At 50.1% G+C, this 12,799-nt stretch overlaps 1 protein-coding gene across 5 annotated transcripts in view; it reads left to right on the top strand.

Annotated features, from left to right (window-relative positions):
• PLXNB1 (plexin B1) overlaps positions 1 to 12,678 on the top strand; it is an 81,343-nt gene extending 68,665 nt beyond the window's left edge. For all 5 annotated transcript variants that reach the window (XM_065074616.1, XM_065074613.1, XM_065074615.1 and 2 more), the window contains 14 exons: positions 113 to 330; positions 983 to 1,161; positions 1,890 to 1,956; positions 2,464 to 2,610; positions 3,049 to 3,226; positions 4,049 to 4,152; positions 4,795 to 4,879; positions 5,251 to 5,417; positions 6,405 to 6,565; positions 6,755 to 6,902; positions 7,606 to 7,670; positions 7,761 to 7,836; positions 8,082 to 8,156; positions 8,662 to 12,678. In XM_065074616.1, the coding sequence (XP_064930688.1) occupies positions 113 to 330; positions 983 to 1,161; positions 1,890 to 1,956; positions 2,464 to 2,610; positions 3,049 to 3,226; positions 4,049 to 4,152; positions 4,795 to 4,879; positions 5,251 to 5,417; positions 6,405 to 6,565; positions 6,755 to 6,902; positions 7,606 to 7,670; positions 7,761 to 7,836; positions 8,082 to 8,156; positions 8,662 to 8,766 (1,775 nt within the window). In that variant the 3' untranslated portion in view covers positions 8,767 to 12,678. The remainder of the gene's footprint in view (positions 1 to 112; positions 331 to 982; positions 1,162 to 1,889; positions 1,957 to 2,463; positions 2,611 to 3,048; positions 3,227 to 4,048; positions 4,153 to 4,794; positions 4,880 to 5,250; positions 5,418 to 6,404; positions 6,566 to 6,754; positions 6,903 to 7,605; positions 7,671 to 7,760; positions 7,837 to 8,081; positions 8,157 to 8,661) is intronic.
• The last annotated feature ends 121 nt before the right edge of the window (positions 12,679 to 12,799 follow it).

Genomic DNA, 12,799 nt, shown 5'->3' with positions numbered 1-12,799 from the left:
TCCTCTTCCTCAGCCCCATCCCGCTGGCCCTAGTTCCTGCTCTCACCTCATGGTCTACACTATTGGTTGTGTGATCGTGTAGTCAACCTCATGGACATTTCCTTTCCCTCAGACTTGATGACTGAGATGATGGACCTCACTAGTGACCTTGTGGGCACAGGAATCCCCTTCTTGGACTACAAGTCCTATGCAGAGCGCATCTTTTTCCCGGGTCATCGTGAGTCACCACTGCAAAGGGACCTGGACATCCCTGAGTGCCGGCGGCAAACTGTGGAGCAGGGCTTGGTCCAGCTCTCCAACCTGCTCAACAGCAAGCTCTTCCTCACCAAGGTAACGTCCCTCGCTCTGCTTGCAGCTCGCTGCAGGCTCAGGGCCACCTCACTGGCAGCTCATTGCAGGAAGCAGCTGGTGTCTGTTAAAGCTCACAGAATCACAGAATGGTTGGGGTTGGAAGGGACCTCTGGAGATCATCCAGTTCATCCTACCTGCTAAAGCAGGTGTACCTAGAGTAGGTTGCACAGGATCACGTCCAGGCAGTTTTGAATGTCTCCAGAGAAGGAGACTCCACACCTGCTCTGGACAGCCTGTTCCAGGGCTCTCGCACCTCAAAGTAAAGAAGTTTCTCCTCATATTCAGATGGAACCTCCTATGCCTCAGTCTGTGCCCGTTGCCCCTCACCCTGTCATTGGCATCACTGAACAGAGTCTGGTCCATCCTCTTGACACCCGCCCTGGAGATATTTATAAACATTTATGAGATCCCCTCTCAGCTTCTCTTCTCCAGGCTGAACAGACCCAGCTCTCTCGGCCTTTCCTCATACGAAAGATGCTCCAGACCCCTCAGCATCTTTGTAGCTCTCTGCTGGACTCTCTTCAGTCATTCCTGAGTAGCTCCATGCAGCACCACTTCTTCCCAGAGCCAGTAGCTGTGACTGCCTGGTTTTCAGCAGATTCACCCAGTGGTTTCTCTCTCTCCCCACCAGTTCATCCACACTCTGGAAATCCAGCGCACTTTCTCTCCGAGAGACCGGGCCTACGTGGCGTCATTGCTCACGGTGTCACTGCACGGGAAGCTGGAGTACTTCACTGACATCCTCAAAACACTCCTGAATGACCTCGTGGAGCAGTATGTGGCCAAGAACCCCAAGCTGATGCTGCGGAGGTGAGTGAGCCAGCTGTGGTCCTACACTAGCCACCTGAGGGAGCAGAGCTGGCAAGTTCTGAAAGTCCTCTGGGTAGGAAAACATCATGGCATGGGCTGCAGCTGTTAGACCAGTGCGTGTCCAGACAACACACATCAAACGGGAGGAAGCAGTAACAGCGATACCCCTTGGGCCAGTCAGTATTGGCAGGGCATATAGCAGGAAAGGCATGAAAAGAGTAGGAAGATGGAGTTGCCCACCCCAAATTCCTCCTCTTTTGAAGCTGCTGTGTGTGAACTCTCTCCTTGTGCTCAGGTACCAGGGCTCTGCCAAGTCTGCTGATCTCGCTTTGCTGTTTAGAGATCCCTGGGTTCACAATCATGCCATGTTTGGAAGCTAAACAGAAATATGTCCTGTGTTTGGATCCCCATTAGCCTGCTGTCTGGTCCATCCCTCTGATCTGAAGAAATTTCCCTTGTTTAAGACCTACCAGCAGCTGTCCTCAGTCCCCTGCTTCCTTGTCTCTCCAATTCTGTAATTTGGTGCCTCCTTCAGGCTGAAAAGTGCTTCTAATAAGTGGTATCAAAAGCATGAATCTTACAGGTCTCTAAAGTCCTGTTATTTTTTCCCTCTCCTTTGATCCTGTATCATATTTAGTGTACTCTTTTCTCAAGGGGAGTGATCTGTATCTCCAGATCCTCCCTGCTCTGCACCGTATTCCTGTGATCAACCTCACGCTCTCTTGCAGGACAGAAACCGTGGTGGAGAAGCTGTTAACCAACTGGATGTCCATCTGCCTGTACGCGTTCGTGAGGGTGAGCTCTTTGTCCCTTTGCAGTGCAGAGAGGCCAAAAGAGAGGGGAGACAGCCACAGCTTTGCTTTTGTGCCTCGCTCACAGCTGAAATAGTGCCAGGCTCATCCTGTATTTCAGACTGGGAGATGAGAGCACTAGACACTTCACTAGGGACAGAGATGCTTAAATCAGCATTAATGCCACTCATTGTTTCCAGGGTGTATCACCAGATCATGGAGGGCTCAGTTTAGCACCTTTGTCTTGAGGCACAGGCTGGCCTATTTGTGCGGGGGACAGATTCTGATCTAATTCCTTTCCTAGGGAGGGGTGGCAAGGCAAGTCTCTCAGATTAGCGATGCCTCGGTCTTATGCATCCACCAGGTCATTGGCCCGTGCACTTTCCCCATGCAGAGCCTGTGCCTGCTGTGGTTTAGCTGCGGAATCCTCAGTCCCGCTCCTTCTCTGCTTGGGTCTCCGTGTTTCCAAGCTGAAATTTCTCTTGGGTGAAACTCCTTCCTTTCTGTGCAGGATTCTGTTGGGGAGCCCCTTTACATGCTGTTTCGAGGAATCAAGCACCAGGTAGACAAAGGGCCAGTCGACTGGGTGACAGGGAAAGCCAAATATACCCTGAATGACAACCGCCTTTTGAGAGAGGACTTGGAGTACCGGACTCTGGTAAGAACCAAATTTGTTGTTCCCTCTGGGCTCCCTGGTATGACAAGTGTGAATGTCACTGCTCCCATTACTGAGGCAGAAGTGCAGCATCCTGGGATCCAGGTTTATCCCAGCAGCACAACTCTGTAGATGAGCAAGAGCTCTGCTAAATCAGGTGCTTTTGCCCTAGGCTGATAGGAGCAGAGTAATCTGGTGCATGTGCTATGATCTGTGTCTAGAAATAAGGGGATGAAATTGCTGGTGGCACATCAAAGCCCCTCCCCAGTGCTGCTGAACTGGCTTTCAGCTCTTGACACAAGACTGAGAACCCAGAGTTGAACTTTCTGAAACTCTTCCAGTGAAAGGAGTAGCTGTTCACTTGCCTTAATGCCAACCACCAAAGGTGTAAATGTGTCAGATGTAATCTTATCAGCCGTGACCTTTTCTTTTCTTCCTCAGACCTTAAATGCTTTGACCCAAGCAGGAGTGGCTGCAGGAGGGGCAGAGGACTCCCAGGGGATTTCTGCTAAAGTGCTAGACTGTGACACCATAACACAGGTGAAGGAGAAGATCCTTGATCAGATCTACAAAGGGACGCCGTACTGTCACCGACCAGACCCAGACACCCTGGACCTCGGTGAGCAGAACTCCTTGGTGCCAAAACTCAGTGAGGAAGAACAAGAGCGGTTGTTTGCCGTCTGTGCACAACACCCTGGCAGGTGTGATGTGTGTCATTCTCTGCTCAGTGTGCAGAGACCAAGGGTCTCACACTCTGGTTGGATCCAACAAGACGTGATGCAGGAAAGAGGCAGTTGGGTCCAGCCCCTTCCATTTCATGGTGTTCTTTGCCACGCTTGGACCCATGGCAATGGCTTGGGCAAGGGGACATGGGAATAAAAGTGGGGAGAAACGTGTAGGAGGGGAGGATGGTTTGAGTGTGGCACAGAGATGCTGTAGTCACAGACTGGCTCCTTCTGCCAGTGAAGTCAAAAGCAGCATTTCAGTAATGTGTGTCAGGGAGGATTTTGCCCACCATGGTTAATGGAAGGTAGGACTTGCATGGTGAATCAGTTTTCCATTTTGTTAATTCTTTGGCTGTTGCTGAGTAGCGTTGATGTTTGTAAATGAGCAGGTACTGGGGGAGTAGGAGCTAATAAGGACTATGGGTCCATATTTGTGGTTTGAATCACCTGCTTGAAGAGTCACAGTATGACTGAATTTGTAGGAACTTGGTGCGTGGAACCTGGGAGGCCATGAGGCCACTTGTCCGTGTGGTGAGACTGTCCTGTGACTGCAGGACTTGGCACTTGCTAAGGCAATGTCTGTGAGACAGCATGGGTGCAGGTTGGTGAGGACTGGTGGGCTTGTAACAACGTCAAACAGGTTGAAGCACAGCAGACTTCAGAGATGCCCAGATTAACAGTTCATCTGTTCATTTTCTGTGTTTTAATGGCTGTAGAGTGGAGATCAGGGCTGGCAGGTCATCTGATACTGTCTGATGAGGATGTGACATCTGTTGTTCAAGGAACCTGGAAACGCCTGAACACTCTTCAGCATTACAAGGTCAGAAATCAGTGTACCTTTACCATGTCTCTCCTCTCAGCATCTACACACCATTATGCTCTATTTGTGGCTCTGGCTCCTGGTGGATCACTGTCAAAAGGTTGGAGCTTTCTTGCAGAAGCATATTCAGATTAATTCAGTGCTGTGTCTTCAACAAGTTTAGTCCCTTCCTTAACCTGTACCTGAGACGTGAGCAGGTGCTTGGGAAGAGATGCACAAGACCATGCCTGGTGGCTGTCACAATGAAGGTGATGCTTCTGGATCTGTTAATGTTCCAGTCCAAATCAGTTAGTAGGGGATGGTGCATTGATCTGCAAAGTAGCTCCTAGGAATGGAAAGAGTTTGGGTCTTTTTTTAACTACCTTGCACCAAAATGTCCTGCTTTGCTGCAGCATGTTTTAGGTGTGAATGACGGTCCCTGATTATTATCATCTTCATCATACTTTGGAAATTAGGTTGTCTTAATTGGTACAAATAAGGTTCTCCCACCATCAGGACAAGACAGTGATGGTGCCCCAAAATCCCTGTTTCTGTCCCTATGTCTAGTGATGTTACAGTCTGTTTTGGTCTACAAACACTTGCCTGTTGTGCTGATGAGAAGCACACTGTTCAGTTGTAATACTGATTTTTGCTTGTGTGCAGGTGCCTGATGGAGCAACAGTAGCACTGGTCCCACGCCTGACCAAGCACATCCACCGGGAGAATCAGGATTACATCCCAGGAGAGAGTGAGTTTGATGTCCTGTTCTCATGAGATTATTTTATAGTGCTTTCCAGTTAGTGAGACAAGACTCTTGCCATAGCCCCAGCTTTATGCTGCTATGGAAGGCTAATATGTGATTTGGACCCTCATAGGTGTGATCGGGGATGTCTGTCTGGGCAAGTTTCCAAGACTTTGAAGGTTTTGGGTGGACAAAAGCAACCTGCTGTAGTGCCAGCAACAGTTGTACTCCGTGCAGAAGGCTGGATAGGGCCCTCCAGAGGTTCCGTCCCATTTGTGTTTCTATCGTACTGTGAAATCTTGCTTCCTTGGGACTCATCTGGCCAAGTTCTCCTGTGAGAGAACTGACACTCACCTGTAAACACTTGCTTGTTTTAGAAACACCCATGCTGGAGGATGCAGATGAAGGTGGCATCAAACTTTGGCACCTGGTAAAACCAACAGAAGAGCCAGAGCTTCCAAAGCATCGACGTGGGAGCTTAAGAGATCGGGAGCGAGCCAAGGCAATCCCAGAGATCTACCTGACACGTCTGCTCTCAATGAAGGTGAGAAGGAGCACAGATTGTGTTGTGCTTGGGATCTTGCCTTCCTTCGTATCCCCTGGCAGATGGCAGGGATGTGCATGGAGATGAAGAGGCCCTTTGCCTGGGTTGACACGTGCTGGTTATTTCCCCTCTGATCCCAGCACTGCAGTGCAAAGCTTCTACTGAGGGGTTAAGTTTTGCAGAGCCTCTAGAAGACTGAGAAATGGTTTTATCCCTGTGTCCACCCCATGTTTGTCTTTGTGTGTCCCACAAGAAAAACTGGTACCCTGTGCTTCACAGCAGAGTTTCTTTGGCGGCAGTGCCCATGGGGCTGCCGTGTCTGCTCACCTTCCACCCCACCTAGGGCCAAGAAGATAGAACTGACCTGTGACCTGCTGGAGCAAGATGATGCTAATAGTACAGATTCATAAATCAGGCATAGCACCTGCTCACATTTCTCCTTTTTGCTTCATTCCAGCATCATTGTTAAAGAATTGAACCAGGAACTTGTCCCCCTGCTCTGTTCTCAAGAAAAGAACAGCTTTTGGCATCCAGGCTCCCCACCAGTGCCCTGCTTGCAGAAGCACCGTTCCTGAAGTGACAGCCTGGGCACTTTGCCAGGCAGTGCCTCTGTTCTTCCCACATTTACTGAACTTTTTTGGCACTGAGCAAACCCCCTCTTGTACCTGTGTGGCTGAACAGAGCTCCTGGCAGCCAGCAGTCCCCCTCCCCGGGGCAGTCTCTATGGTGCAGTGCCATCCCATCGTGTTTCAAGCTCTGGAGCAATCCTCATTACCTGCAGTGGCTCGGAGTGCATCTGGCTCCTCTCCACATTTTGCTTTGTTTGGGGCCTCCTTTCTCCTTTGCCACTGCTCCGTGCAGCTGGGGGTAACTCTGGACCGGTGAGGGGAGGTGTCTGAGCAGAAGAAGGTAACCCCTGCTCCTCAGGAGGCCTGTGCTCTGTTCTCCTCTGCCTGTGCTGACTCTGTCCTGCTTGGTTCTCCACAGGGCACCCTGCAGAAGTTTGTGGATGACTTGTTCCAGGTGATCCTCAGCACCAACCGCCCGGTTCCTCTGGCTGTCAAATACTTCTTTGACCTGCTGGATGAGCAGGCGCTACACTATGGGATTGCAGACCCCGAGACCATCCACATCTGGAAGACAAACAGGTACGGTGACAACCACTTTTGCCTACTAAAGAGAAGCAAAATTGGAGTTGCAAGGCAGCAGAGCATGGTGTGAAAAGCCGGTTTTGCTGGGAGGGCAAAGCTGGGAGGTGCAGTCATGTGCAGAATATCTTTCAGCACTGCAGCTGCTGCATTTGCTGATACCCCGCTGTGCTTCTGTCTCCTCTCCAGCCTGCCCCTGCGGTTCTGGATCAACATCATCAAGAATCCCCAGTTTGTTTTTGATGTGCAGACGTCAGATAACGTAGATGCTGTGCTCCTGGTCATCGCGCAGACCTTCATGGACTCCTGTACCATAGCTGACCATAAGTTAGGGCGGGTAAGTATGCGGGGAGAAGGGGCTGTGATTGGCACAAATATTTGAGCAGTGCTGCCCCAGGAAGGTGATAATGTTTACACAGCACCACTGGGACAGCTCGCCAGGCCCATCCTTGCTCCCATTGCCACTGGAGCACTGGAGAGTGATGAGGACTCCTGGGAAGAGAGGAGAGAGGAGCTGATTTTGTTTAGTGCACAGAAGTTATTGAGCAGGGCTCTTTACAGCGTACAGCTGCTTGGGGGACAGAGCTAAACTCTAATCGGCTGCGGCAAACAGTGTAAGTCACAGGCTGTGTCTTGGGAGATTCAAGTTGGCCATTAGAAAAACTTTTTAGCCCCACTAGTCCCCCTGTGGAACAGGGGTGGAACGGTCCTGCATGGTTCACCAGAGATGGGGTGGGTGAATCTCTGCAAGATTTGGGCAATCAGCTATGCGAAGCCATGGCAGATTGGTCTCCTACAAGTGATCACCCAGCTCCAAGTGAAAGGCTGGACAAGGGATCCCAGAGGTCCCTTCACCAGCACACCTCCTGGTTCCTCAGACTAGCAGGGAGCCTGGTATTTGAAGTACCTCTCCATGCAGAGGCCATAAAATCCCCATCCTGAATGAATATCAGAAAATAGCAGTGATGGTGTTACCTGCCAAGGGTAGTCCACAGCATGATGGAGCTTTTTCTAATCAATTCTGGTTTTGGATGTTCAAGGACTCTCCGATCAATAAGCTACTCTATGCCCGGGACATTCCTCGCTACAAGCAGATGGTGGAAAGGTAAGCGATGAACTTGAGGAGTTGTAGTTTAAGCAGTAAGAAGGAGACTAGGAGGAACAAGACACTAATTGCCTTTGTACTGTTCTATAGGTATTACGCAGACATTCGTCAGACCATCTCTGCCAGTGACCAGGAGATGAATTCTGCCCTGGCTGAGCTATCACGGGTAAATAAAATTATTTCAGAAGTCCCCCTGGCCCCTCACCTGTGCATCTAAGAGAAAGTAATGCAAAGATGCGACATTCCAGCTGAGCGTGCGTGTGATTATTTTTCTTTTCCTTTGCTGGGTGAATTCCCTTTCCTGTTGCTTTGTGCAACAGGCACATTTCCTAATGAGCTGTGAGGATGCAGAATTTTTAAGGGCAGTTGTTCAGTGTCTCATGGTTTTGTTTAACTTCCTCTCTTATTCAGAATTACTCAGGTGACCTCAATTCCCTGGTGGCTCTACATGAATTGTACAAATACATCAATAAGTACTATGACCAGGTGAGTCTGGATTTCCTGCAGGTATGAACATGCCCTTCTCCTTTTATCATCCAAAATTAATTAACAACAGCCAGACTATTATGACGCTGTGTATTGTTTCATTGGCATATGCAACTTCCATGTCTTAAGCTTCAAATAGGAAGGGAGGAAATCACAAAAAGGGACTCATCACTAACTTGGAGGCTGTTGAGATTTCCTGTATGCTTCCTTTTAAAGCTTCTTCTACTTAAAAATGAAATTCGGTTAGTTCAGATTCATTTACTACAGTTACCATTCTTCAGGTGAGAAGTTTAGCATTCTTTTTGCGCTATGAAGTGGATAAGTTATTAGGACAGATCTATAACACTTATTTTGTGGTTAATTTGAGATTAATTACTACATACCTGCTCTAGTCTTGAGCACACTTGGGATTCCAGCTCAGGGCTTTCCGCTGTGCGTGGAGTTGAGCTGGTTGCCGGCGTCGTGTGCTGGAGAAAGGGGACCAGCGATTTCTGTCTCGTTGCAGATCATTACTGCCTTGGAAGAAGATCCAACGGCACAGAAGATGCAGCTCGGATACAGACTACAACAGATCGCAGCAGCTGTGGAGAATAAAGTGACGGATTTGTGACAGGCGCAGACAGACTGCTCTCCCCTGGCTGAACGGGGACAGTGCTCGTCCCAGCGACACACAGGGTGTCCTGCTGCCATTGGAACCTGACTCTCCGAGGAACCCGCGGGTGACATGTGCAGGGATGGCCAAGGCAGTACAAAGTACAAGCGTCCTTGCATCTCAGAGAATATTTTATACAGTTTTTTTTTTTTTCTTTTTAAAAGCAAAACAAAAACAATAACACAACAAACTTGGGGTTTCCTCTGGCAGACAGTCAGGGAGACCACACAGCTCCTTCCTACGGATGTTACATGAATGTGCCAAGTTTCCAAACACCGTTGTTGAAGAGCCAGGTGACACAGCCAAGCACTGGGCTTTGCACGGATGCCCTTGCCAGTGCTGGGAGACTCCCCTGCTGCAGCCACTCACTTCAATGGGGACCAGGACGCTTTCTCCAGGCTGACAGCTCTGCTGAACCTCTGTCCCCAGCTGGCCAGCACTCCTGCAGTGTCCCACCTGAGAAACTTCCCTGCAGCAATGTCCCCGCTGGTCCTGGATGTGGGATGTAGAAAGGAGAGCATCCAATGGCGACGGTTTGTTGCTCCCCATGGTCTGCGTGGCATCTCCATGGATGTGATGTGCTCACCAGCACATGCTCTTGCCCGGGGGCCTGCTGTAAAGGGACAGCGGCCCCTCGCCCTTTCCCTCAGGACAAATTAAGTGTGTGAGAGTCGCTGCCTGGCTCGTCTCTGTCTCCACTGACCCAGCTCGGGATCCGTCTTCCCGGTTCCTCACGGTCAGAGGTTGCCCTGCTCTTTGGAAAAGCACAAATGCCTTGTGCCACTTCCCCTCCCTCCGGTGTCTCACTGTTCTGCTGCTCTGAACTGGACTTGTAAATACCCTCAGAAAGTTAATGTATTTAAATGCTAAAGGAGAATGTTTAATTTTGTGGCTTTGAGACAAAGCTTTTCTTGGAGAAGTATCTCTGTGCACTTCTACTGACAAACGTCTGTCAGCACTGGAGCAACATTTTCTCCACTGCTTTGTCCACAGGGATGACTCGTAAATGTCTCTGTTGTCGTAACAGCAGCTCACTTTTCCCCGCAGCTCAGTTCCAGGCTTAGCTGTGTGCTCTTCAGTTAGGCTCGCCTTACACCTTACCGCCGTTTCGCTTCACAGACTCTCATGTTGCACACGCAGAAGGGTTATTTGTTGAGCTGTGAACTCGAGGAAGCCGGGAAGCACAACTGTGTTGTTCCCAAGGAGCATCAGGTGTCCTGCAAACGGGGATGGTTGGTGTCAGGGAGGAGAGGCTGGAGCAGGCACAAGCCCAGTGAGTCACCAGCTGTCCCTGGGCAGCTCCTTGCTGCTCCTTCCTCTGTTCCTATGCCTTGTGCACAGAGTGCTCTGCCCTTCTGGGAGCAAATTCCCATTTATAAGGGTGCCCTACTCATTCTCACCCCCCTGCTGCTAATTCCACGCTGATGTCCTGCATTGCCTGGGGCAGGTAGACACCTCTGATGACTCTGTCACTTCCCCAAGGCCGTGATTGTGTGGGACAGGATGGATGGGTCGGAGCTAGAACAGAGCAGGATGCTGTCCCTACCTCTCTTTATGTTGCATATAGCGGTAATTCAGACCAGCCCTGTGGCTTTGTGTGAGTGCTGCACCATTGCAAAACTGTTCCCTGGGCAGTATAACACGCTAACGCTGGGCTCTCTTCTGCAAAGGCAGCTCTCTCCTGCGACCCTCTCAGCAGCGTTCCCAGGTACTCTGTGTGCCCAGAGTGCAGCAAACGTCCCTGTGCCAACTCCTGCTCCTGTCCTGCTCCACAGAGCTGTGAGCAAGCTGGCTGCTGCTGGGTGGAAAGGAGGACACAGAATTTGCCTCTCTCCCCGAGGTGGGCACCGGTTTGGGTCTCGCTCCTACCTGCCCACCTGTTTCCACTAAACTTATGGGAACTTAGCATCTCTGAAACCTGTCTCAACCAAATCTGATTAAATCAGCCCCACAAAAGCTAGGTGGAGGGGAGGACTGTCAGGTGGGAGAAAGCAGGTAGGATGCACATTAGTGAAGCCCGTTCCCTTAGAACTGCAGGAGGTGATTCCCTGGTTTGCAGCAGGTTCAGGTGTCGTGGCAGGGCCGCGTTGTCCCCATGTGCGTCGATGGGTGGACGTTCTGCCCCAGGCACCACGGTGCAGTTTGTGGCCTCTGCAACTCGCTGAGCATCTGCCAGGAGCCCCAGGCTCCCTGCTGGATTTAGGGCTCTGCAGACTATTAACGTCTGTTCCTGTTTTTTGTAGAATTATCTCTGCTCTTTCCCAGAACAGGGCGGCTTGGGGCTTAATTCTGAATCCAGCTCACATCGGCAAAGGGAGGAGGACTTGGTGGCTCTCCTGGAATCATGACAAGAGCTGCCAAAGTGTCTGGCTTAGGTTGTTGGGTGAGGAGGCTCCAAGTCCTCTTTGCTTTTCAGCAGTGCTCCTGGATGTCAGAAATCGTCTTCTTTCTCTGAGTGTGTCTGTGAAAACCCACTTTTATTAGAGCAATAATCAAGACTTGAAAATAGAGCTAAATGTAGGTGATTGACTTATTTAACACCAGGAGCTTGTCCTTGCGCAGCTGGCACAGTGAGGGTGGAAAGCTGGTGGTGCCCATCACCTCCCATCCGTCCGACCTCGGTGTTGTAGAGACCGACGTCGTCCTCCCCGCGGACACGCAGTGACAGCCCCTCGCTGGGATTAACGGAGGTGTTCGGGCACGGCCCCTCTTCCCTCCGTCCATGCCCCTCTCCTGTGGCAAAATCCGTTACTACGACAGGGTTCTGTTGCTTTTTTAAATTTGCACAAAACAGGTTTCGTTACGAAAATTCCCTCTCGTAGGGAAGGATTTATTTATTTATTTCTCACGATCCTTCCGAGTTTCTTCCATTCTCTGCCTGATTCCATGACCAGCTTGTCAGAAACTCTGGAGACGGACGCTCCTTCTGAAGGATGGAGAATCCTCCCGGGATGTTCCCTTTTTCTTACGGCGAGCACGTTCTGTGGGCACCGGCCGCAAGTGCCGCACGGCGACCGGTCCCGTCCCGCGGCACACGAGCGCGGTGGGGGAATGTCACCGATTTAATCCTATTCTCAGAAAGGGGATGTTCTTGAACGGCAGGCGTGAGCGTTTATTTAGTGCTGCAGTCAGAGAAAGAAACTTGCTTCCACCTGGTCTGGGCAAAACGCCGAGAACTGATCAGTATTAAGATAAATATCCGTTAGTGTATTTAAATGTCTCTCCTGTTGGCACGACCGGGAGCAGCTGGCACCCATGCCATGTCGATGTGAGAGCGCTTGCTCTCATCTCTCTGGTGGCAAATTTTGGGCTGTACCTGGAAGCCTTTTTTTTTTTTTGGTGGCAGAAATGATGGCTAATTTTTTTAATGAAAAGAGAGTTCTCAGAAGCTGCTGCCTCAGTGGATGCCATTTCTTTTTCAGGGGATGCCCCGGTTGCAGTGAGATGCTGCTTTTTTGGTGCCTTTCTTGTCGGGATGATTCTTTTTGTTTCCAGAACACCCAGCACGTTTGCTCCAAGAGACTTTCTCCTGATCCCCTGTCCTGGTGACTCTGCCCTCTCCCAGCCCTGTGACTTGGTGTCTGTTACAGTATGGCCTGACCTGCATTCATGCCCTGCCACACCTTGAGTTCTGCTCAGAGCACCCGAGGTACTGTCTTTCTCAAATTGGAATTAATAATTAATATAAAGAGCTTGAAAAAAAATCGGAATTTTGTTACATAGTGTAATAACTGTTTGTAGATACTGTTCTGAGATGTAGGAATCTATTGGTGATATAAGAGTTTTTGTCTGTAAATAATCAGTTTAGAGTCCAAATGATTTTAATAAAGAGAATTCTTACACGATAATTCAATAAATTTTAATATGCAACCTGCGTGTCGTGCTCGCGTTGCACGGTGGTGCAATTGGCCCAAATCTATTTGCCTCTTTTTCTCCGAAGTGGATGCTGATCCCGAGCACCAGGACCAGCGGTGCAGGAACCCAGGGCTTT

This window comes from Columba livia, chromosome 10 (assembly GCF_036013475.1).
Source record: "Columba livia isolate bColLiv1 breed racing homer chromosome 10, bColLiv1.pat.W.v2, whole genome shotgun sequence".
In the NCBI taxonomy this organism is placed as follows: Eukaryota; Metazoa; Chordata; class Aves; order Columbiformes; family Columbidae; genus Columba; species Columba livia.
The sequence above is the reverse complement of the archived record's forward strand: the minus strand, read 5'-3'. Positions and strand labels throughout refer to the sequence as shown.